The sequence below is a fragment of the Macrobrachium nipponense genome, chromosome 37 (assembly GCF_015104395.2).
Source record: "Macrobrachium nipponense isolate FS-2020 chromosome 37, ASM1510439v2, whole genome shotgun sequence".
In the NCBI taxonomy this organism is placed as follows: Eukaryota; Metazoa; Arthropoda; class Malacostraca; order Decapoda; family Palaemonidae; genus Macrobrachium; species Macrobrachium nipponense.
Window position 1 is genome coordinate 34,383,390 of NC_061097.1, and position 27,568 is coordinate 34,410,957.

Here is a 27,568-nt window from a genome sequence, read left to right on the forward strand (position 1 = left end):
AGGCTTAAGGAATTTAACTTGGAAAGTATTGTAACTTGAAATGATTGTCTTTCTCTTTCGTCACTGGCTGGTTAAGGGCATTCAATTGTTCTTCTCTAAATAGGTTTTAGTGATACGTAACATTTAAGAGTGTTAACTTATTACGTAAGACGTTCCATTAACTTTTGATAAGTTTCACGTAGCTAGTCTTTTTTTTCTTGAATAAGTAAAGTGGTTTTTGTAAAGTCACGTATATGAAGGGGCTTTGAATTTTATGTTTCGTCTTAATTGTTCAACACAAAGACATGGGATTCTGTCATCAAGGGTTTTACGCTCAGAGAGAGAGAGATGAGAGAGAGAGAGAGAGAGAGAGAGAGACGAGAGAGAGAGAGGAGAGAGCGAGATGAGAGGAGAGAGAGAGAGAGAGAGAGAGAGAGAGAGAGAGAGAGAGAGAGAGAGAGAGAGAGAGAGAGAATTCTGCAAAGCGGAGCAGGTGAGAAAATTTTACACAAAAGCAACTTTTTGTTATCAAAGACACTAGCTTACAAACCATGGGTCTCTCTCTCTCTCTCTCTCTCTCTCTCTCTCTCCTCTCAATCACGAATCAATCAAACGCTAAATCATAATTTTTAAAAGCGTCACAGCGCCACTGACTAATTAATGTTCAAGGGACATATTTAGTACTTAAAAATGGTCAAAGCATTTGGGATCTGAGGTTAATTGCTTGAAATTGAATGTGTCTGTAATTACGAGGCAATGGTTAAATTTTAGATATGTCATACAATATATATCTATATATATATATATATATAAATATATATCATATATATTATATATATATAAATATATGTTCATATATATATATATATATATATATATTTACACATAAACAAAAGTTGGAAAAAGTGACTACCATTGACAATTTGCCACCCAAGTCACAATATGTAGTGTACCCCCACGTAAAGTAATTAGTTACTCATCAAGAAACAATCCCTGGTGTTCCTAGAGGTAGTATTCTAGCCCCGTTGCTATTACCATAGACGTTTATGTAGTAGTTTGTCCTTGGACCAAAAAATAATAATAATAATAATAATAATAATAATAATAATAATAATAATAATAATAATATTCTTGCTTAAGCAAATGATGCTGGTATTCAGTGAGCGTCGATTCATCCACTGGGTACGAGCCTGTATTGATGAATCTCTCTATATAGGATTAGTTTGAGCTAAAATTCGTGTATGGTGAAGATTGAACCTATGCGAAACTCAAAATGATGATCTTATTGTGGTTCTTGTGCCATAGTACACTATACTATCGACTATATTGTACAAGATTTGCAGTGATTTGCACGATCATCAGACGAGGTGAAGCTAAAATTGATGAATGGTTTAGATTGAACACTTATGAAGCTCAAAAATATTACATTTTAGGTATCATACTATACCAGACTATACACTCTTACTTTGCAGTACAAGATTTGCCTTGTTTATTTCGCAAGAGTCGATAACATTACGTGACCACACGACGGGAAGATCTCCCCAAATACTCATATAGAAAAAAAGTGGGTCAAACAGAATGACTTGGCGCGTTAGTTAATCATTAAGCAGGTCTTTAAACGATAGTAAACAGTTCGTTAAACACGATAACGAGTCCATTACAGGAATATCATAAAGTTCGTTCAACTGTTCAGTGAGTTCGTTAAACGAATAAAACAGCAAACCAAGCTAATTGTTTTTGTAAGTTCATTACAGGGCTGATAGATATTTTTGAGAGAGAGAGAGAGAGAGAGAGAGAGAGAGAGAGAGAGAGAGAGAGAGAGAGAGAGAGAGAGAAATTCCCCGGATCATAAATCAGCTGAAATTCTCTGGCTTTGGCAGTTTCCCGTGTAATTTGAAGCTTGTGGAGAGAGGAGAGAGAGAGAGAGAGAGAGAGAGAGAGAGAGAGAGAGAGAGAGAGAGAATGTTAATAAGGAGTACGCTATTTGTAGAGACAAAATATATTGCCCATTTCATTTCATAGGGATATACAGTTCATCTGGAGGATAGAGAGAGAGAGAGAGAGAGAGAGAGAAATAAGCCTGAAATGCAGCCTACTATGCATGCAGGGGGAACACCATCAAAGATTATTGATTTGTTGTGTGTGTGTGTGTGTGTGTACACATTCCCAACATAACATGGAAGTCAGTCAGTCTCGTACTATAGGGTGTTTGAGAAGGGTGTATAAACCGTATCTGACCCAATAACCTTGAAATGGTCTCTCTCTCTCTCTCTCTCTCTCTCTCTCTCTCTCTCTCTCTCTCTCTCTCTCTCGAAAAGCTATATAAATACTGCATGCTTGCCAAACATTCTTCCAAGGTAAAGATAAATATTTTTGTTTCCATCTAACGCTCAGTATGTGTGACTTCATACATCCACGACGTTCACAGAGGACATCTAATAAGAGATGTCAAACTGGACATAAATTAAACTGTTATAAATTAATTTCCCGATCTGTCAGTAATCACGTGATATCACCATGACATCCCTGATCTCACACAACACTTTGACATCCCTAACTGATGACACATAATTGTGACATCGTTCTAAGGGTCATCAGAGATCAAAAGTGACATCAATTAAAACATCACCATGACATCCCAGATCTCACACAACACTTTGACATCCCTAACTGATGACACTAATAATTGTGACATCGTTCTACGGGTCATCAGAGATCAACAAGTGACATCAATTAAAACTCCCAGCGACATCAATAAAGGCTTCAGCGTTTGTCTTTGTGCGATAGAACATAAAGAAAAAAAATTGTTTACAAAATCATCAATTCGAGTGCCCTGTGACCTACAGAGTATGCGGCAACAACAAAAGTAATCTCTCTCTCTATCTCTCTCTCATTCCTTCCTTTTCGTATACATTTATGCACACTTATAAATTCTAAAATGCAAGAAGACTACAAAAAACAATTACCTTAAAAATATATGCAAACTATGTCTGTTGAACATACTCATACGTAGGTATACACACATGGCATACATTCACGCGTATATTTCAGTAATGAAACAAAAATTTGGCAGAGAGAGAGAGAGAGAGAGAGAGAGAGAGAGAGAGAGAGAGAGAGAGAGAGAGAGAGAGAGAGAGAGAGAGAGAGAGAGAGCATTAATTATTCACAAACCAAGCAATCTTCTCTGGGTAAACACGAGTTCATGGGTGCCCCAGGATGTATATATAAACACTTTTTTTGAAATATAAACTAGCAAGATTTTACCTGGCAATTTCTCTCTCTCTCTCTCTCTCTCTCTCTCTCTCTCTCTCTCTCTCTCTCTCTCTCTCTCTCTCTCTCTCTCTCTCTCATGGCAATCAATAGCAGGTACTAGGACTACAGCACTGCAGGTAAAGTAACACCTTTCTTTGGTTGGGTGTTATAAGGGGGTGGGGGGAAGAGGTGTGTGCGTTTGCGTATTCCGTGACGTCATAATCTAGAGTAAAGGACGCAAGTCGTGTGTGGATTGTTTTGTGGTTTGGTTAAAAAGGAAACTCAAGATGAAACCAGGAGAGAGTTCGTGATAGACAGCATGTCCCGTTCTCGATTAAGAGGAGAAAGAACTATAATACTTAAAAAAAAAGGGGGGGGGATCTTTGTAGAGGAGAAATACTTATAATACTTATAAGGGAGAGGCGATAATGACAAGAATGAAATTCCCAAGAGATGAATCACGTATCAAGTGCGTTAAGTCATAATGGTTATGACGAAGTGTTCTGTCACTTTGTCACTCGGCGCGTGACGGGAAATGCAGTGGATATCTCTCTCTCTCTCTCTCTCTCTCTCTCTCTCTCTCTCTCTCTCTCTCTCTCTCTCACATATACGTATATATATATATATATATATATATATATTCATATATAATTATATCTATATATGTATATATATATATATTATAATTTACTACCCCCATTCATTTACCAACTGCATCTAAAACCATCTATAACAAAACGCACGGTTTAAAAAAATTTCCAAACACTTGCTAAAGATACAAAACAATCCCAATTAACTCACTCATCATGAGAGAGAGAGAGAGAGAGAGAGAGAGAGAGAGAGAGAGAGAGAGAGAGAGAGAGAGAGAGAGAGAGGAACAGCTGTTCAGAAAACTGGCTTATTTTCCTCACCAGGTTTCTTCTCAGCTCAACAACAACAGAATCACAATGATTACGGTTGAATTTTATTGATGTTTTTTGTCGTTCTAATAAAGAATTCTAGCAGAATAAGATAAACTCATAATTAATAGAGGATTGGCAACGGTAAAGAGATAGAATGATCTCAGTCATTCCACTGAATAGCCCTACAACGCAATAATTTTAATCATAAGACAAATCACATTCCAACATGATGCTATTCAACACAGTATTGTTAAACTGTGTGCCCTCCAACATAGTTCTGTTAAACTGTGTGCCCTCCAACTAGTACTGTTAAATTGTCCCACCTCCAATATAGTACTGTTAAACTGTGTACCCTCCAACATAGCGCTATTAAAACTGTGCTCCAACATATGACTATTAAACTGTGCTCCAACATATGACTATGAAACTTGTGCTCGATCATAGTACTACGAATTAAACTGTGCTCCAACATAGTCCTATGAAGCTGGAAGGTCAAAATCGGTTCACTTATAGGAATGGTTATTAGAATATCAGCACAAAACATACACATGTATACATACACACACACACACGAGACTCCTGCAGACATACCACTGGACCAAAGACGAATAAGAAATGACCCTATGCAGATGTTTTTTGTGCCCTATAAGCCACATCTGTTCAGAGCATGTGCTCAGGACAAGTGCTGCTCGCTCTCTCTCTCTCTCTCTCTCTCTCTCTCTCTCTCTCTCTCTCTCTCTCGGGGGGAAAGGGGTGCACCAAGGGTGTTTGTTCATTTTGTGGACTTGGTTTTACTTGTGGTTGTCAATTGAAAGTGTTTTGTGTAGCTAATTAGTATAAAGCTCTGAGGTATTAAGTGCTTGCATTAAGGTAAAGCCAACATAGGTCTAGAACCTATAGGCCTAGCATACAGATTGACAATGTGGGTTAAATAAAAAACAAAAATTAAAACACACTCGCCAAGTATATATTCGTTGTAATAAAAACTATGGTCATGTCTGCCAACATAGGTCTAAAGACTCTAGACCTAAAAACAAAGCCGTATTTCTCAGAATGAGTACATGTACAGACTGACAAAAAAGGCTTTTAATTACATAAAATCAAAACACACTCGCCGAATATTTTGTTGCAATAAAAAAAGGTAAGGTTTAAGTCAACATAGGTGTAGAGCCTATAGACCTAGCGGATTGGGGTTTTTTTCCTACTCTTTCTCTAATTAATTATGCAGACGGACTATGCAGGATTTTCATAAAAAAAATAAAATAACTTGCAGAAAATATTTGTAATAAATAAAAGTTATGCTGAAGCTAACATCTACATGGCCAACCAGCTTAATTTTGATTAAGCTCTGTATACAAATATATATACTGATAATTTAGGATTTTTAATAAAAAAATACTTAGGCTAAACATCTGGCGCAATAAAAACAAACTTAGCAAAAAACTCATCATAAAATGAAGTCAAGTGTTAACACAGGTCTTCAATATTCAGATTGGCAACGCAGGATTTCAATTGAAAAATCAAATGATCTTGGTGAAAAATTTTTGCTTAATAAAAATTACACTGTAAACAATAAAACTCACTTTAAAAAATGAGCCTGCTCGGTGAAGCTACTGTAATTAAATATTTGAGAGAGAGAGAGAGAGAGAGAGAGAGAGAGAGAGATTCATATGCGATAAGCTATTTTACAACAGTTCAATCCCCCAATACCTCCCTACCCCCTACCCCCACCTCCCTTCTCGTATTTTCCTGCCCAAACCTGTTCCTATCGAAGTCACCTGTCATGTTTCCCAAAGACAAGGACGAAAAAAAATTACGTAAAGACAAACTTGAGAGAGAGAGAGAGAGAGAGAGAGAGAGAGAGAGAGAGAGAGAGAGACGTAAGAATCACAAGTTTGTTATGAAACGCAACCGAGGTGGGGGGGGGGGGGCGGGGGGGATATTCGTTATTGCGAACACTTGATAACGTTGGAATTTACGTAATGGAGGCTGTCTTCCGATATTCGTGGTTCATTACACGAAGCATTTCGCTTAAAAATGCCAAAATATACTCGAATACACTACGAATGCGTCTATATGTAGGTCTATAGGTCTGTGGTTCAATATATAGGTCTATCATTATTCCTCCAAGAGGTCTATAGGTTTCTATATAGGCCTAACACCGACACATGTGAGGTTGCAATTAATACGATAGTTACCCAACTGTTCTTTACGCTAAGACGTGTTCGAACTTTTATGATTAAAACAATAAAACATGTGAGCGTCATACTCAGTTCATAATACGAAGCATTACGCTTAAAAATGCAGAAATATATACATAGGTCTTGACACTTTTTGGATCATGCGTCTAGAACAGGATAGAACTATAACGTTATAGCTACTTAACAGTTCATTACTGTGTAATACTACACTGCCCAAGATCTTCCACGTACTAAATCAATAAGTTAACGGTACACTAAGCCCATTAAACGATCCATTACCCTCAAATATACCTAATTAAATGTGATAAACTTCGGCCAAGTTATTGCCGTTTCTATATACAGGTCTAGCACTTTCACAAAGTATGAGACTATGACTTTACAAGATAGTACTATAACATGAAAGCTACGTAACTGTTCATTACTTAATGGCTGCAACGCATGCTATCTTTTACATCTGAACTAAAAAAGAAAAAAAAAGTGTTATACGATGCATTACGCTTAAATGTGCCAAAATATTAGAATGAAATATATATAGATATATCTCTTCCACAGATCATGAGACTACAACTTTAATAAGATATATAGTACTACATCACAGTAGTTACTCAAATGCTCGTTACTTTGTGGAGCTACACAGCGTGGAATCCATTTTTGAGAACGAAAAACGAACGAAAGAAGTAAATGATATAGAATTTAAATATAAAAAAACGATCAGTTAACACGGAATAAAACGCTGTAGGGACAAACAAATACATCAAAACCACTTTGGAGAAACCAACAGAAACGCATGATAATTGACGCTTCTTTCAACCGATACAAAAAATAGGTTTGACTGCATTTTTTATTTATATTGAAGGAAAATCTGTTATATATTTCAGGGCACTGATAAATACAGAGTATTCTGACAACCGTTAAAATGAGCTGACAAACAGCCGATTTGAATAACTTAAAAAATTATTCAACATCTCTTGACTGAACGACGAGGCGCGGGAACTCGTGATAAATCTTTAAATCATTTCTTTTCATAATTTTTCACGTTTTATCTTATCGAGTGAACGAAGTTGCTGAAACTCATGTCTAGTAATGATAGAGAACAGCAACTACCACAGACATCATCAATTACACAGTACGGGAATTGCCGAGAAATGAACTATAAACCGTACTTGGACTTAAATAAATGCAATTTTAGCCTTCGAGTGTAGGCCTAATTTTTCACGAAATAATGGCCTGAGAGAGAGAGTGCATCACTTGAAATTCATTCTCTCTCTCTCTCTCTCTCTCTCTCTCTCTCTCAGTAAAAGCCACAAGCTATTGCTTATGTTCCCGTTAAATGGTCATCAAGAATGCACATGTGATTTAAAAGGTCTTCGAACCTAGTTACAAGTTCATATATATATACATATATATATAATATAATATCTATATATATATATATATATATCAATATATATATATATAGTGTGTGTGTGTGGACGAAAGGCGATTATCTAAGAAAAACAAACCATGGCGACAATCGACCTAGACCTATAGGTATATTTCCTTGTTGCGTTCGACATTTGAGAGAGAGAGAGAGAGAGAGAGAGAGAGAGAGAGAGAGAGAGAGAGAGAGAGAGAGAGATGAATCACACTTCTCTCAAGCTACCACGTTAGATTCAATGTCGCGTAAGACCGGAAGTGAAATCCGCGCTTCAGGAGCGAGCTAGCCAACGAGTTGTTGGGAGGGGATGGGAGGAGGAGGAGGGAAGGGCAGTTGGTTTTTCCTCCTAAACAACAACTCAAGGCCAGTTTTAAGGTTTCTGACACACCAGCTTCCTTGCAGTTCAAGCTAACGGCTGGGACTAAGAGATCCCGAAAAAAAAAAAAAATTAAGCTTTCAATTGGGGAAAAGTTTCAGCTTAGACCGAAGTGAAATAACATTGTTATGGTACTATACTTTCCTTGCAGCTAAAGCTTACGACTGGAGTAGGCTAATAGATTCTCCAGGTTTTAAAGCTTTCAAATCCAAAGTTAAAGCTTATACCGAATTTAAATACCTTTGTTGTTTTAAATTATGACACTAGTTCCTAAGGTTTACGTTGTATAAGCACAGAGATGTTTTGAAGTCGTCTAGGTGAACTTTAATTTTATAGTACTAGTTTCCTGGAAGCAGGAAGTACAAACAGGATATCAATGAAGTTCATAGCTTGAAGCACGAGACAATTAGCGGTCAGAAGTTTAAAACTGAAGTTTGTGAACAAACAGAATTAGCTGTCTGAAGTTTAGCTTCAAGTTGGGCAGAATATGTCCCTGAATAATCAGGTTTAAGGAATAAGTCATCCTGCACGAGAGAGAGAGAGAGAGAGAGAGAGAGAGAGAGAGAGAGAGAGAGAGAGAGGAGGAACAAGCATTTTTCGGTCAAGGTCACACTTGTGGTATTTTTTTTTTCCTACAAACGGGTACAGATATCAAATACCCAATCTACTCAAATTAATCTCAATTCCTGTTCAAGTGTTAACGATATGTGGATGAGAATGAGACTTAACATTTAGTTTGTGAATGTTTGGCCTTTGAAATGAAACTTATTTGAGTGGAAATTTATCTCTGCAGGCTTATAAATCTTCCATATTATTTTTTTAAACTTTTTATGCTGTATAATTGACTCTAACCTCCGGGAAAAAAATCCCACGAAATGGAATGTTGAAGAAATGACGAATATTCTCTCAAAAATTATCATACAAATTCACAGAAACCAAATTCATCAAAAACTCTGATAAGGATGAGTTGACATTTTCTAAAAGTAAATAATTTAAAATAAAGAAAAAAAACTTGTACATTGCCACTATTATTTTTAGGAACTCGCACTATTTTTTTTATTTACAACAACAACAATAAATAAACATTCTCTAAAATACATCAATAAACAAACTTCGCTGAATAGAAATAACAGTTTAACACTAACACACAATACGTGCACAATCACTTTTCGTCTGGTTATCCCAGGCACTATTTAATCTTTCGATGGTAATAATAATAATAATAATAATAATAATAATAATAATAATAATAATAATAATATAATAATAACGAAAGCACCATTAACATTCCTAGAGTGCCTAGGAACTTTCACTGGTGCTCAAAGCTAGGCCCATCATATGCTAGGTAGCCACTATCGAAAAATTTATATATATATAATATATATTTTTTTTTTAGCCAGCCATTCCGAGAGGGACTTCCCTCTTTTACAAGACACGGAACAATCAACAAGTTATTTCCTCATTGTTTCTTCCCACTGGGTTTAACCAAAGTGTATTTTCCCATGCCGGTTCCACAGGAGAAATAACTTTCCCGGACCCGTATCGATGACGTCACAATACAGAGGCGCACTTTCGCTGGAAAAAACGTCAATTCCAGAATTAGATTATGGATTTCGTCATCTATTTCAGGGGGTACAGATTTAACACAAATCGACAGATCACACCACTCACACAGGAGCAAATGCAACGACTGACAGCCAGCAGACGTCGACTCAACTCGCTCTTGCTCGCTCTCTCTCTCTTTCTCTCTCTCGCCACACCGTGCATGGCCTCCTCCGAACTGTGACGTCGACATTCGCGGCGCGTAATTTTAACGACCGACGATTCAAGACTCTTAATTCTATAATCGCGTTCTCAAATAACCTTTATTTATGTCGAATTGATTCCTTGACGTCTATTAATCCTTGTGTAAACGTCTCGAGCTTCGTGGGGATGCAGGTCGAGACATTTGGTCGAAAGCTAAATTAAAATTCCGCAGCAGAATCGACGCGAACGATATCTTTCTCACCTGCACACCCCAACCCAGCTGTCCAGGTCACACACGAGTAAATATTTTCTCTGGATGGATCTTCCAAAACTTTTCCTTTCGCTGAAAAAAAATATATATACAAATGGAAAGTCTTTCTAAGAATGTCAAGGGGGATTCATTCGACGTCGATAAAAGGTTTTATACGGAGACGAACCATCGATCTCCGACGATATCAAACAAAACTAGGAAAAACAAAAAAACAAAAATCTTGCAGCATGAAACGGCTCCGACCGATTGTGATGTTTTTGTGTCTTGGTTTTTTAAAAATCTTTACGTTTCGGTCTTTTAATGTTTTAGACGACTTTCAGAGGAAGTATTTATATTAAAAAATAATAAAAAGCTCCCGTATCCAAGGGACTCTTCGCCGATAGAGCTGACGGACTCCTGAGAGAACGATAAAATAAGGGAAAACTCGACGGAGATATGGAAATATGGACGAAGCATTTTGGAAAATGTCGAGTCTTTCCGCTTCATTACGGCGTTGAGTCATGAGCAGGGACCCCCTTCCCAGCCCTCCCCCTCTCACATCACCCCCACCCTTCCCTTCACCCCTCATGCAAGAACCCCACCCATCCATCCACCCCTATCCCATAAACATCCTAGATTTATCTAGTTCCTTCGTTTGTGAGAATTGTCTTGCAAGCAAAATATGACTGAAAATAATAAACAACAACATTAAACCCACAACCACAACTTATGAAATAATAACCAGTCACTTAAAGGGACAGAGCTTACTTTATCTCTTAATTAACGGACATTTTATTAAACAAGGCATAAGAATTTCTCATTGAATACCAATGGCCGTTGGCATTCCAATAGACCGAGTGGAGTTTTTCCCAACTTTAAATATTTACAATTTAAAGTTAAAACGATATAAAATTTATACTTTAAAAAGTTTATAAAAGTTATATTTTCATCTATTGGTTTTGCAATGTATTATTTCATACTTTTCAACAGGGTTTATACAGTCCGTTAATAATTAGACCAGGATATTCGTGTTAGCGTGTTCAGACGTTGTAAGGCAGTAAAAAATTAAATTTATGAGAGAGAGAGAGAGAGAGAGAGAGCGAGAGAGAGAGAGAGAGAGAGAGAGAGACGGAGAGAGAGAGAGAGAGAGCGAGCACACCAGCTTCTACACTGATAAGATAAACGATGATAAAGGAATTCTTAACGTTTAGAATGACGTTCAAGGATCACAGAGGTTATTTGGTCAAGAAAAATACAACCACCACCTTTCTGAAGGTGAGAGCAAGGTTGGAGCGAAGATTTCCCTTTCAGAGAGAGAGAGAGAGAGAGAGTTATAAAGATTAGGACGTCTCAAAGACTATCACTGTGATTCACACCTACGCATTAAGCTACAAATGTCCTGTTAATGTGTAATTCGCTCTGCCTCGGAATTAATATATTTTCATAGATGTTAACCTGTTCATATATATATATATATATATATATATATATATATATATATATATAAACATACAATATACACACAAACACACACACACACACACATATATATATATATAGATATATATATATATATATATATATATATATATATATATATATATAATATATACATAACGGCATGTCCAGTTCGCAAACGATTGCCAACGCGGCCAATGCAAAACAAATACAGACGACCAAAGTGATTTTCAAAGCGACAAAGGATTGTGAGATTATACATACTATAATAATAATAATACCTCCACAAACGACATGGCCTGACTCCGCATAATTGATTACAGAGTCGCTTAGTGTGTCACTAGTGCGTGTTGGATGGGGAGAGGGAGATAGCATTTTCCAAACGCAATGCAGTTCGTGTCGTTTACTGCAACGCGCATAAAATATATTAAAATGTAGAGTGCATAGCTATGTATTCAACATCCAGAGAGAGAGAGAGAGAGAGAGAGAGAGAGAGAGAGAGAGAGAGAGAGAGAGAGAGAGAGAGAGAGAGAGAGGCTTGTTGTGATGCTATAGTGAGCCTTTGGCGTGTGGGTATATGTAGGATCCGTTACATAGGATTAACTCTTCTAATACTACTACTAGTACTACTGATAGCCCCAAGATACCATATGAAATATTCAGGAGCTTCAAAATTGAGCATTTTTCATAAGTATTAAAACAGAAAAATGTTTTTTGTAATTCTTGGTGCTAGGAAACAACCTACCATTCGTCAAGTGTGAATAGTAGGCCTATATGGTTTAATATCCCAGGATACGATATGAAATATTGAAAAGCATAAAAACTGAGCATTTCAGACAAAATATTACAATTGCAAAGTATTTTAAGTACTTCCTAGTTCTAGGTAACAGCCTATCATAATTCCCTAAAAGTGAACATTAGGCCTAAGTGGCTTAATACTTCAGTAAACCAGACTGACATTAACACTGTGGTTCAATTCAATCATTAAACTTATAGGCTTAAAAGTCAATTAGCCCCTGGAAGTTGAATAGGCCTACGTCACATCTACCTAAACTTTGGCTTAATATGCAAATTTCTTTTAATGACACCCCATTTAAATATTCTAGCTTGTGGATTATTTCTCACTAGAATATGATGAAAATTTAAATATTCTTCGTACATTTTGCCCCATATTAAAAAAAAAAAAAAGCTTGTTATAAAAAAACATACCACGTGAAAAACTATCAGTACACACACATTCATTTAAAAAACAAAAAACTATACAATCAACATACTTAAGAAAACAACCACTAAAAACATTTTTTCGTGAGAAAGCTACGATAAAACCAACGAATTTATACGAAAAAAAACCAAGGTAACTATTTTAGAAAAAACTACCGTAAATCAACATATATTACCACGAATAAACTACGATAAATCAACACAATCACACGCGAAAAAAAGCTAAAATCAACGCCCTTTCAATGCTCAACCCTTTCCCTTTCATTTGTTTTTTCTTCTTCTTCATCCCGCTCGTGGACGAAACCAGGTGAAGGTCAACCCCCTTCCCCGGTGGGTGGTCAAACCCCCGAAAAGGCAACCTCCTTTAGTCAATACCCGCTAGGACTGGAGAGTCAGTCGAGGTTGGAGGTTAGACAAGGTTAATTTTTAACCATTCAACCACACACTAACCAGTGGTACTAGTTTTTTCTAGTACTAATGGCGCACGCTATTCTCAAGTTTCGTTTTCTGACACGTAGCAACTTCTTGGGCATTTTAGAGAGAGAGAGAAGAGGAGAGAGGTTTTAAAGAGAGAGAGAGAGAGAGAGAGAGAGAGAGAGAGAGAGAGAGAGCTACTTATCTGCAGAAATGGTTCACTGTACACAACGGTGCAGATATCGTACTACCAACGCCATCTATTGTCAAGAACGCAGTTTTTTATTATTATTTTTTATATATATTTGAGGTCACTGCCAATCTTTTTTTTCTTCAAATGTTCGATTGGATTAAGTCATCTTACACCATGACGGGAGGGACTGGTCGGGGGGGGGGGGGGGGGGGAGAGTATTTCCCGAAGTGTTCAGGGGAGGGATAGGCCTAGTATCGACCTCTGAACTCTTGATAAAACCTTAAAAACCACTATTTCTCAAGACCTAATTCACATTCACTTCATGTTTACGTGTATTTGTAAACATTAACATAAAAAAACTTGCATATTCTTTAAATACAAGAGAGAGAGAGAGAGAGAGAGTCCTTCACTACTTAATACGAACACCATAGCACACTAGCAATCAGGATGTGAATCCAACCGTTTCCATAGTGTCACTGACGCCTCCTAAGCTTATCAAAACCATTTTACATCCTGTGTGTCAAGTCTTTATTTCCACATGAGCACTTGTCCACGTAGGGGGGTGGGGGTCGGGGGTTGGTGCCATCAGTGCACCTCACGTGGTTTTTATTTGCTTGTTTGTAGGGAGTTTTTACGTTGCATGGAACCAGTGGTTATTCAGCAACTGGACCACACATGTGCACTGTAGGCATTTACTGGGGGGATGTCTGCAATGTACCTATGCCCCCTAGATGCGCTCACTTTTTCGCTTTTTACTTTACCTCCTTTCCCTCTTACTTTTTTCAATCTTGCTGTCTAACTTAGAGCAAATGTGGTTTTTATCCCCAATTTCACCTTTAGATCTTTGTAGTTCAAATTTATTTTCTAGGCATTTTTTCTAGCTGTCTAACCACTGCTACAGTCATAGGTCTAAGTGTCCCATGTTCGGTTTAAGTTTTAAAATGATCAAAGGTAAGGCCTAAAGTGTCCCAGTACATGTCTGAAGTCTAAATTTCACTCGTTTTAGTCAGTGTCCTCTGCTTGGCTTAAGCTAAATTTCATGAATCTTAGGCCTAGTGTGTCCCATGCTTGACCTAACTTGAATTTCATAAATCTTAGGCCTAAGTGTCCCCGTTCTTGGCCTAAGTCTAAATTTCATTAATCTTAGACCTAAAGTGTCACAGTTCTTGCTTTAACAGTCTAAATTGCATGAATATTAGGCCTAAAGTGTCATAGTTCTTGTTTTAAAACAAAATTGCATGAATATTAGGCCTAAAGTGTGACAGTGCTTGTTTCAACAGTCTAAATTGCATGAATCTTAGGCCTAAAGTGTCCCTTCCTTGGCCTGACAGCTTAAATTTCATAAAGTAATCAATAACGAACATCATTTATACATTAATCGGCCTATCGCCCTGCACGTACTAATTCACGCTTAAATGAAGAAAAAGTCTACTGCACAGAGGCTTTGTAATTTGCTGCCGGCTATCTCGCCATTGAAAATAACCCCCCGCCCCCCATATGACGGAAACTAAACGATTCCCACCCAGGATCCCGCCCCCAGCCAGAGAAATCCCCAATAAATCCTGGGAGAATCCTGGCAGGGTCGTAAAGGCACAGAATGACGACCCCCTGGGCGAGAGACAGCGGTGCTTTTAATTGGTCGTGAAGCGCCTTTGGATTGCATTTGTTCAGCTCTGAATGGGACGACAAAAGATGGATTCCCCCACCCACCCCATTTCTCTGAGAGGCGATATGGATGGCTTTCTAAGAGGTTGTTAGACCTAATTTTATTTTTCTATATATATTTATCTCGTTTTCTTCGTGACTGGACTGGAAAAAGGTATTGGAAGAACTAGTCTAAGATAAAGTTATGTAAATGTTCTAAGTATATACGGCTAATGTTAACTCCACGGTTAGTCAACAAATTAAAAACCGTTGGAAACGTGAAAAAAATACATGACACTAATTTCAATTAAGTAATGACTAAATAACTAGTGTTACGTTGTGAGGTTGCCAGAGTATACACACACAAATTCGTGAAGTCGACTGTATACCTGCTTTAAATTTACTCATACGTAGGAGACAAGAGAGAGAGAGAGAGAGAGAGAGAGAGAGAGAGAGAGAGAGAGAGAGAGAGAGAGAGAGAGAGAGAGAGAGAGAGAGATCATTATAACTGCCCGGTTAAATAAAAATAAAGGTAAAATTACAAGGCAGTATTCACTCTTATCCTTATTGGCCTAAAGCAAAAGTTTCAACGTCCACTTCTCTGCACCTCTAATATGCTACTGAGGGACCCAATCAGCTTCCACCTAACAAAAACGCCACAACCTTGCCTATTTCAAAGCCGACTCCCGATTGGTCGGCCTAATGCTCATAACCGTGAAAGCCGCATCTCTTCCGCTGCGAGACTAATAAGCCAATTACTGGATTGTTTCGGCGGAAAACTAAACAATAAAACAAACAAACAACAAACAAGGAAGCGAATGACTCTTAGATAACTGTCCTTGCGAATAGCGGTCTAGGCGAGGTTAGCACCGACATCAATAACACGCTTAAAAAGTGAAATTTACAAAGTATTGGTGGATAATATAAGTGACTCCCCAATTGCCACTCAAGTGTGGTTGTTACGATTCTGAAAAAAAAAGTAAAAATTTTATATAGAGACGTGACGGCAATGCAATTTTGTCAGTCGTGAAAGCCATTTCATGCATATATATATATATATATATATATATATATATATATATATATATGTATATATATATATATATATGTGTGTGTGTGTGTGTGTGTGTGTGACTGGTAAAAATTTTGTTACAACAGAGTTCCATCTAATAGAAGCGTCCATAAAAACGCCAAAATAGAGAAAATACTATAATTCAGTGATGTCTCTCTCTTCACCTGAAGAGAGAGACAGCAGTCTCAAATTAGTATTTTCTCTCTATATTTTGGCTTTTTATTCGCCCCTATATCTTCTACTTAAAATTATATAAATTATCTAATAATTAATATATATATCATATAATATATATATATATATATATATATTATATATACAAATTATATATATAATTATAAATAATATATATATATATATATATATATATATAATATAGATATATATAGTCATATGTTATATCTATATAATCTTCACTTCAAAGCCGTATTAAACTCACCACCCACTAAGCATTTCGCCAAAATTATAACCCTATATCATTTACGAAACTAAGTCTAGCATACTGAAATAAAAACGCCCCAACATAAAAGTGTATTTTGTTAGATCGCTCGACCACGCAGCCAACATAGGCACCATAAGCACATTAAACCTCACGACTCCAAAACAAGTGAATTCAGCCCCCCCCGGGTAATTACGTCATTATGAGGCTGGATGACACGAAACGGAACATTTCGGATCATTATACTGAAACCCATTAACTTCAGAAGACCATTAGGTTTCGTTATAGTGGAAATTTAAAAATGAGAACACGGTATTTTATATATAAACTTCGATAAAAGGGATTTTTTTACGTGCATTGGCTTCGGAGCTAGACCTATAACCGATGTAATTACTCAAAGATAGCTTCTACGTTATAAACATATAAAAAGAAACTTGTCCAGAGAGTTTAAACTACTAAAAACACCACATAGACTTTGTGTAACTTCATGCATACGAGCAGTACTAATTTGAGAAAATACAACTAGGCCGATAAAAGCACACTTAACGGTTGAAACTCAACCGGGATTTCAGAACTCGCTTTACAAATAATCTCCCTAAAAACCCAGCTATTAATGGTTTCAGAGACAAACTTGAAAATTTAAGGGTAATATTCGCCTAACACGACATAAAGTTAACAATAAATATTCTTAAAATACAAAGCTGACGGTACCCTACCACGTGAGCAGCTTCAGCCTAAGCGTAACAGGATATAGACCTAGACCTACCATAACGTCAAATTAAGGTGTCGTAGGGCCACAATGATTTTTTTTACAATTTACCGTCAAGTGATTAGTACATCTGTTTATTTGTAAATTTTTCTTCTTTACTTTAAGTGGTTTTTCTTCATGTAAATGAAGTGAATTTTCCTTCCAGTTTAAGGATGACAATTACCCATTGCTGTCATGAACGTACAGTAGTGCTCAAATCTCATGCGACATGATTCATTTTGTATCGTCCAGATTCTCAGACTTAGCGTGATGTTGGCAAGTAGTGTTATATATATATTTTTTTCTAATGTCAATACATGTCGAAAAGTTTGTGAATTCACAGGTAGCCATATTTTCCTTATGGTTATACAAATATGATCCCTTTTATGCGTTGGTATAATTCGTAATCTGTGTGATTTAAACAGATTTTCTTTTTTTTACGCTGCTTAATTCAAAGTGCGGTGTGATAAGGTTAGCTGTGCCATCAATGAAAGCACACTTTACATGCTCCTCGGACTGGTCAACATAACTACGTCTGCTGCATTATGACAGTAGACCTAATAAGCTCAACAGTCATAACATTTTCAACGTATGAATATGAATTAAAATATGTTTTCTTTGAATGTTGAAGCTTTCGGCTGTGTTTAAGCCCTGTATGTTGCAAAATGTTTTATGGCCTAAAAAAATAATTTAAGCCTTCTGAGATATAATCTATTATTACTGAATTTATTTGTAGAGATTATCTGTTTTTTGACGAATACAATAGGAATATGTAGAGTTACAACCAGTTTTCTTTGAACGTGGAAGTTTTAGGCTGCGTTTAAGCTGTCAATATGTTGCAAAATGATTTATAGGCCTAAAAGAATGATCTAAGCCTTATGAGATGTAAGTTACTAATGTTTTTATTTGTAGAGATTACCTGTCCTTTGAGGAATAAAAGATGATGATTTTGAATATATGGAGATGATGGCTATTAATCGAAATATAAGTATTAATATCAAGGCGTATGGAACACTTGTTTTTCAACTGGTTTAAAATACTATTTTCTTAAAAGTCCTTCTCCTCGCTTTTGGTGTATAATTTATTCTTTCATAAGGCAACTTGAAAAACAAGAATGTGTAGATAAGCTCATTTGCTTTCTGGCCAGAAATTGTTAATAGAGATGTGGCTGTTAATTGTAAAGTAAAGAAATCTAACACCTAGGCCTAGGAACAATATCTTGGCTTTGACAAAAGAATAATTGCATAGGCGAATATTTGCTAGTATGCCATTTTTTTTAAATATTTAAGAATTATAACAATTATGTATGAAAATCCAAATATTCCTCTAACGCATATAAAGTAAGTGTTTTCAAGATAATTTCATTGTCGCTACTCAGTTTAGACCTACTTACTACGTTACACCGGGTGGTGGTTGTTGCACCGACACTAATGATACGTCACACATGCTCCCCTCACATGTTGATATCGGTGGGCGCATTCTACTTTTGTATATATATACATATTTACATTTTTTCAGCATTGAGGTGTAAAAGCAATCAAATAGGACTTTCAAATTTTATGTTGGCTTTGGTAGCATCATTAATGTTATGACAATTATTTTTTTTATTTAACATTTGAACTGATGCTTGATGACGACTTCATTTTGGTCAAATACTTTAGCGATGTGTGAACGGAAGTTTTGAAAATGTTTCGAAAGTTTTTTCTGAAATTTGCTACAGTTTTGACATATATGGCAGATTTCACTCTTATGAAACATATTATGTCCATATTGTATGCAATAATCGCGTTTCCGCATTGAAATAGATAAATATGGAGCATGCTAGGTTGCCAGTTAGTGAATTTTGAACGAAATCCTATGGAGTCCTTTCGCATGAGATTTGAGCATCACTGTACTTCACGTATGAGTATTACGCTCTCTAACTTAAAAAATATACGTACAAAAATTCTTTTTAAAAAGAAATGTAATTTTCATAGCCTATTTTTAGCATAAAAAACTCACTGCGTCTGACATAACAGTACAATCACCGACCAACCTAACGCCATACTTGCGACCACCAGTAGCCACCAGCGACTATAAAAATAAGAGCAACAGCACTTTCTACAGCAAGTGCAAAATCATGCACTTTCCGGTCCAAGGTAAGCCGATAAAAATAAATCAATCAATCTGGAACAACTTTCCTCCACACAACCCGTGAGTGACCTTCTCTGTGGTTTGCGAATGCCGCGAAAATAAATTCCCGTTAAATAATATAAACGTTAGCTGTTAGAATCCACTAACAGTTAAATGGGGAGTAAAATGTAACGGCTTCGAGTGATTCAAAGCATCGACAAAATAAAAAGAACAGTTAAAATACTGTTTAAAACAATATTCAAACAACCGAAATTACGATAAACCGCTAATTCAAACACTTCCCTAAATTATGAATTGCTCCCTCTCTCTCATAAGATTATTAAATCCTATCATTAATAACTATGATTTTATATATATTATATATATATATCTATATATATTATATAATATATAAACTAATAACCAAACCAAATCGAACCAAACAATAATAGCTACATGACTTGGCAACAAAGTAGAGAGAGAGAGAGCGAGAGAGAAAAAATAAAAAAAAAATAAACAGCCCCATACCACTTAATATTTAATGCCATCGATTCACACCTTCAAGGAACCGCGGTGTTACAACACCTGCAATGTTCACAACATTTGTAACAGCTGCAGAAATAGTCTTTTTCCCATAAAATAATTCTGGTATGACCTTCAAATCTAAAAAAAAATATATAAAATAAAATCCGAATTTTTTTTCGCGTAAGTGTACTACTTGAAAGTCTAATGACTGATAACATTCCCTCATATATGAAAACTAACTTATGAGCAAAAGTAACATTATCAGATGCATACACATCGTAATTATTACTTATAATTTATAATTGCACTAACGTTAACTCTTACCTGAGAAAGGGGAGTTCCAGAACACGCAGTCTATTTCCAGTGGCTCCATATTTCTAGACAAGACACTATTCAACTTTCCAGGCTTTGTTTTTAAATACTTTCCAGTAAGTGTTAAAAGTAATAAAAGATCATTTACACACCGAAGTGTTACACATTGCGAAACCCATGACTCAGCTCTAAGAGGAGAGTCTGAGGCAACTGGAAACTTTTGTCGAACGAGTTTTTCCAGATACTGGAACAGGAGGCTTATAAACAAGTACATTCAACCCTTGGTTACGGAGAATGGGTTTCTCTCTCTCTCTCTCTCTATCTATCTATATTTTTCTCTCTCATCTGTAACTACATCCGTTGCAAGGGTAATGTTCATCGACTTGTATTATCTTCACTTCTTTCCACTATACTGACGTTGCGTGGCGTCCATTGTTCTGAAATGCGACAAAAGATTGCAAATTTTTTTCTCTCTCTCTAAAGTTTCCAATTTCTTCAGCTGCAACCGATTTGCGGAAATAAATAGGCCTATATTAACGTTAACCATTTAATTACGTTGCTGTCATATTGACTTTATTTGTTTATAATCCCACAAGGTCTCTTTTTCCAAGTTTATAATTTTACTGGAAATGTTCTATGACGTAACTTGGGCAAGCAAGACTAGTACTAGAAGACGAGAAATTAATTAAGAGATTCTACGCAAAGTCACTCAACAGGCTGTCTCCGTATTTAAACGCACAACGTGAAATAAGCGCACAAGACATCTATAGATAACCAATGTGAATTTCAGTTTCGAACGCCGAAGAGAGAGGCAAGAAAACCCTCCTTCCCGCCAAGCCGTTAAACCGAAAACTGTCACGCCATGTGCGATCCCAACCTACTGACTTGGCCTTCACGCCAACATCGATCGAGTGTGGTCATCTCTCTCTCTCTCTCTCTCTCCCCCTCTCTTATAGTTCTCATCATTCATTCTCCTTCGTTCTTTCAATCTCCATCGTGAGTTATTATACTTATTGTAATTATTACTACCGACCGCACATGAGGAGTAATACCAGGACTATATTCTTTCCCGCGTTAAGACCTGATCTTGTCTGAAGCTGTGTTTGAATATTTTGAGACTAAGTCTAGTTTGAAAGCACAATTCGGTTATCGAGCCTACGCCACCCCTGTTTTTATTTAATAATAGCCATATGAATTAATATATAAATCAACAACAAAGTAATTTACAATTCACTATGGGGGGAATTTAAAAAAAAAAAAAAAAAGCAGACGAAAGCACGTAACTATCAATAACCAATCTCTCTAGCGCACAGGAAATCCTTCGATAAAGACAAGAAAAAAACTCGGCAACACTCGAATTAACAGTTTTCTTCGAGTAATGTGACTTTTTATCATGGATGTGCGATATGGCTGCCGATATGCAAGTAGTGTTTTTTTAAAATAATATTTACGTGTATGCCAGAATTTGAAGTTTATCAAGTATAGACCCATTTTTTTGGTTTACTTTGATTAAATGCTATTAGAATTGAACAAATATGAGAAAGGCGGTGAAATCAGTGATAATCAATCCATTCCAAAGAATATTTTAGCGGTCTTCTATATATATTAAAAAAAAACTACTACCAAAGCAAAGGTCTCTGACCTCCGACTAAGACTACTGGAGGATGTGTTGCGCATAAGATGAAGTCTTACTGTTTTATACGCTGGACATGTCCTCTACCCGCTCCCCCTCGCCACCCAGCTGTCCTAAATTTGGGTATGTTCATTCTAACACAATATTAACCAATAAATTTAGCATATCAAGAAGTTAGCCATATCGAATTATACTATAGGCCTAGTGTAACTTTGTGTTAATATACCATTTTCTGTTTATAATCTTCCTTCCATAAATTTTCTTACGGTCTCCAGGATTTCTTATGTGGAAGTTTTGCCATCCTAAACTAATACAATTATCTGCGTGTTTTATACTTTGGCGTTATTGATACTGAATTATCATGAGTCTAGCAGCGTAAGCCATTCTTCAAAATGTTTCTCGCTCTATTTTTTTTTTTTTTTAGCAAGAACCAGTAGAAATCTTACAACATACCTAAAAATATACACACAAATGTCTCATTAACATAGGAAAACCTTCAAATCAAGCAAGGAACCCCCATTTCTGGGACCAGAAAACAAGGCCTAACTCATCAGTTGCTTATGATTGCCCTAAATACGTGATTGGTTTAGATAATCAACATTACTTTGGAATGAGGTTAGCCTCTTGCCCGAGAGAGAGAGAGAGAGAGAGAGAGAGAGAGAGAGAGAGAGAGAGAGAGAGAGAGAGAGAGAGGCAAGGCTTTGCTGAAGACATCAACATGGCTACGGTCGATACGTCAGAGCCCTTCTGCATAGCGAAGACACGGCTTTTAGCACCGTGTGTACAGACACACACTTACACACGTCTGGTTACGACACTACACCATCGAGACTATTTACTTTTGTTAAATTCGTTTTGCTATTATAGGCGTTTATATGATGGATTCATTACTATTATTAAAATAAATAAATATTAGATTGTATCGTGACTCGTTTACTTTAAAACAGCCGTGGAAACTCGTGTAGCACAAGTTTTAGTAAGTATTTGGCGTGTAAAAGTGCAATTTTTTTACGTAAAAAATTTAATCAAAGGTTTATCCTGTCGTGAGAAAAGGCATTCAACACGTATTACTATTATTATTATTATTATTATTATTATACAAGATAGGATACGGCTTTTGTTAGTTATTTACACGAATTTATACACATGAAAGGACACGGCTTTCCGTGACACTACGTGTTGAATGCCTTTTCTCACGACAGGATAAACCTTTGATTAAATTTTTTACGTAAAAAAATTGCACTTTTACACGCCAAATACTTACTAAAACTTGTGCTACAAGAGGTTCCACGGCTGTTTTAAAGTAAACGAGTCACGATACAATCTAATATTTATTTATTTTACTTTTCCACGGCAATAATGCACTAGCTGTTCAAACGCTTCTTGACGGCACAGGAAGGAAATGGCTTATCATTTACATGACGCTACACGGCTATATCATGCATTTTCTCTCTCTCTCTCTCTCTCACACACACACACACACACACACACACACACACACACACACATAGAAACTGTAAACAAGTTCCTGGTCTTTTTACATTGTGTAACGAGTTCCGTGCAAATTAAAACCGACGAATATTAAAGTTACGTTCGTATATATATATAAAAAAACTTATCTTGACTTAGTTCTTACTGGATAATATTAATCACTAATAATTTACTATGGGATGAGATTAGTCACTTATGATTGGTTATTACTGGATAATATTAATCACCGATGATTTTCCGGGCAATGCATTGCACCACGACGAACGGTTTTTTTTTTTTCCAAAACAAGGGAAAAATTCAGCCGTTGTTCGTTAGGCCTAAGAGGATTTGCCCGAATTGAGAAACTAGTCGAGTATGAGATGAGGAGGAGGATAATGTCGACGACGAAGGAGAGGATGAAGATAAGGAGGAAGATGAGGGAGAGGGGGCAAGGATGAGGAGTATGGAGAGGGGGAGGGAGGAATGGGATAAGGGAGGATAGGGGGAGGTAGGATGAGGAGTATGTTGAGGGGGAGGGAGGAGTGGGAAGAGAGGGAGGAGGAGGGATACGAAAGGGGAGGAGGAGGGATGCCAAAGGGGCAGGGGTGCGAGAAATTTAATTCCTTAACCAACAACCAGCCATAACTTTTCATTAAAAACAGAAAAAAAGAAAAAAAAAAACTTCCAGTAAGCCACAACCGGCCAAATTCTTACAAACCCATTACATTAACTCACAACTTCCACAACCTCAATTATAACAACAAAGTCTTAATTGGTTTCCGAAACAACCACAAAGATGATTGGTTATAATTTCCAGACATATTAGCCTTCTAAAGTGAGCTCAGGCTTTAGTAGACATGACATACGTTAGATGGATACAGTTAATGGCTTTGTAGACATTAGACAACTTACACGGACGATAATTAACACGAGTAGACATGGCATACGGATGAAACGGGTATATTATGGACTATATAAGTTGCTTTTTGATTGCATAACCTGGGTGGTATACTTTTCACATTATGTTATTACCTATAGGTCTAGAGTCTAGACCTACTAAATAACTTTAAGGCTGTGAAAAGTATTCAATAAGCAACCGAATACAACCAAGCTATTATAAATAACAAACGCTACAACTTATAAGGTATGATAATAATTAACCTGAGTAGGCATAGCAATATACGGATGGAAAGGGTTTATAATGCTCTAGGCCTAGTAGATAACTTAGAAAGGTTGCCGTCATTAGGTATACTCGATAGCCAACTTTAAAACAAATGCAACAAAGTTACATAAACAATTGTCACTGGAGAAAGAAGCAGTTAAGTTTTATATTTATCAAACAATCATCAATATATAGACTGAAGCATTGGAAATAACCCTTCGGTACAGAAATAGTCTCAACTAATATTCAAGAAAACTCTTTAGAAAAAAAAATTTTTTTCTGAAAAAAAGGCTAATCTTTCTATATTGTCCAAGAAAAGTTTCAATACAAATTTCTGGCACTGAAAATTTCCCGATATCTGTTACAAGGCTTTTAGATAATTACTGATGGGCACGTTCTAAGTTGTAACAATCATTCGGTTGTTAATGTTGCTTTTGTGTACGTAAAAAGTTCCTTGAGCAAGTTGCCAAAGAGCAGTCACGCAATGCATTATTGCACCGTAATATTAGCCGTTAAATAATTATCGGCCAAAAAAATGCCAAACCTACGTTTATAAATATAATAATAATTATATAATAATTATAATAATGCTGAAATGCTAACAATCTAATAACGGAAATAAAAGCCGTTAGACCTAGACCTAACAAACACTATGATCTCTAGACCCTGGCCTAGCACACCAACACCATGACCTAAACCTAGGTAGCCCTAACACAAACACTGACCTACATGTAAATGTAATACTAGTCACTGCGACCTAATCCATTAATACACAAACACCATGACTTAGACCTAACCCTTATACCTAAACACTATGATCTAGACCTAATACACAAACACTAGACTATGACAGAGACCTAGGCCTAACACACAATAACCTAGACTTAGTAATCAGTGATGCAGTTTTTTCTTCACAACATTGGCTTTCAGCAGTGTTACCATATGCAGTTCATCTGATTTTTTACGTTATTTATGATTTAATGGATAGAATGCGTATTTTCCGATGTAGAATTATTTTCCGTGATGGTAGAAAGCTACACGTCACTAGCTTAACAAAGTATTTTTGACGAAGACAAATAAAGGACTTCAATAAAATTCATTTGTATAAGTAAGCAGGATATGTTTTATAGCTTTATTTTCATAATAAAACACAAAAAGGCAAACTGAAGAATTTTATTCTTCAGTGCCGTGGCCTGTACCTAGTAGTCGGAAAAGCCACGGGGAGTTGCCAGATGTCACCAGTAAGCCACACTAATAGACGAAATTCCTCAAAACGGCAACCCTGTTTGTAATACACAAACTTTATGACCTAGACCCAACCACACAAACACTATGATCCTAGACCCAACCCACAAACACTACGACCTTGACCCTAACATAACACTACAACCCTAGACCTAACAGACAAACACTATAAAAAAAAAAAATAGGTATGACGTAGACCTAAAAGCCTTACACACCAACACCATGACCTAGACCTACACCTTACACAAACACACACTGACCTACACCTATATTATACGTCTACTGGACGAACACCACGACCCAGACTTAGGCTTAATCACTAGTACTAACCCACGACGACCTAGAAAAATTGAAATTATAATAAAAAAAAAAAAGGCGCCGACCGCCATCTTACCCGAACTGACGTTGTTATTCCAAGTGCCATATTCGGCCCAGCTGTCGTCGGCGATCAGCGATCGTTCGTTGTGGTGATCGTCGTCGATCATATCCGCTGCAGGAGCCTCATCTCCTACTCCTACTCCCCCTCCATCCTCCATGATCGGGCTGCCGCTCAGCCCTAGGCCTAGCACGTAGAGGTTTAGGCCTAGAGGCATCAAGCCGTTCACTTCCGTTTTCCCTCGACGTTAAAACGGAGGGAAATTCGCTTTACGAATTACCGGACCGACCGTTACTTCGTTACTGAATGGCCGACGGACGTCCGCCGTTTGAATTAACGGACGAGGAAGTCACTACAGAGTTGGTGACTGACTTCGAAACGGCAGTAACAGGCGCCATCTTTTGGCCGAGGTCCGTAGGTTGGTTTTGGCGCCGAATTTTAAATGCAAAGTTGCCTGTGCGGGCAATTATAGCAGGATTAATAATTCTGCGCTCATAGATATATATAATGTACACTCATGTATATATATATATATATATATATATATATATATATATATATATATATATATGCGTATTTACGTAAGATTCATAAGCAAAATGCGATGTACTATTCGGTAACAGTCGAACTTCTTTTTTAAAAGAAAACTTCACAAAAATATACTCCTGAAGTTTCGTGCAAAAATTATGTATAATGTACGCTCGTGTGTGTATATGTACGCTTAATTACGTAAGTTTCATAAGCAAAATGCTATGTATATTCGGTAACCGTCGACCTTGTGTGTGTGTGTGTGTTTTTTTTTTTTAAGAAAACGTTACAAAAATATACTCCTCAAGCTTCATGCAATAATTTTTACCAGTAAGGTTTATAATTCTGGGCCAAGTCGAAACTATTAAACAATATTAATCGAGAAAGTGGAGGGCTGTATATATAAAACCAAACAAAATGAACAAAGTACTACCTACAAGTATACGTTATGTGGACTACGCTCACTCACACACAAAGTAACATCTTCGGTCATCGAATAATAATGATACTGATGAAGGATTAATGTGGTCAAAATGAAAAGCCCACGCTGGCATAAGCCTATACTTTTATAATAACCGCCGCAAAAACGTTTCTACCTCACTTTTACAAACCATTTGCAACAAATTACACGTCAACACACACTGACATTACTTGTGTATACCTACGTAGCCTATGTGTGTGCTTGCGTGTGTGTGTACCAAGATAGAATTCCATCTTGGTGTGTACATCCATGTGTGCTTTGTTTCGCTATCTCTTATAAAACTTTTTTCATTAATCCCTACTTTATAACCTATTTATTTTGCAACTAACACCAACCCTATGCATAACCACCTGTCTATCTTATAACCAGCAACACTCTCTACTTTATAACCTAAAGCAATTCCTATTTAATG

General features: G+C 36.7%; 2 protein-coding genes across 7 annotated transcripts in view; one reads left to right on the forward strand and one right to left on the reverse strand.

Moving 5' to 3' along the window:
• The window catches only part of LOC135209104 (phosphatidylinositol 4-kinase type 2-alpha-like), an 88,287-nt gene extending 61,768 nt beyond the window's left edge, over positions 1-26,519 (reverse strand). Inside the window, exon 1 of one of the 4 annotated variants that reach the window (XM_064241718.1) lies at positions 26,166-26,519. In XM_064241718.1, coding sequence (XP_064097788.1) covers positions 26,166-26,364 — 199 coding nt within the window. In that variant the 5' untranslated portion in view covers positions 26,365-26,519. Of the gene's footprint in view, positions 1-9,798; positions 9,938-20,273; positions 20,338-26,165 lie in introns of those variants that run through there. The other 3 variants (XM_064241717.1, XM_064241719.1, XM_064241720.1) reach the window with 3 other exon arrangements.
• The window catches only part of LOC135209102 (4-hydroxyphenylpyruvate dioxygenase-like), a 52,312-nt gene that overhangs the window by 20,860 nt on the left and 3,884 nt on the right, over positions 1-27,568 (forward strand). Inside the window, exon 1 of one of the 3 annotated variants that reach the window (XM_064241714.1) lies at positions 21,927-22,017. The exons of the other annotated variants lie outside the window; for them this stretch is intronic. Within the exon in view, the coding sequence (XP_064097784.1) occupies positions 21,942-22,017 (76 nt within the window). The 5' untranslated portion in view covers positions 21,927-21,941. Of the gene's footprint in view, positions 1-21,926; positions 22,018-27,568 lie in introns of those variants that run through there. 3 annotated transcript variants of the gene reach the window in all.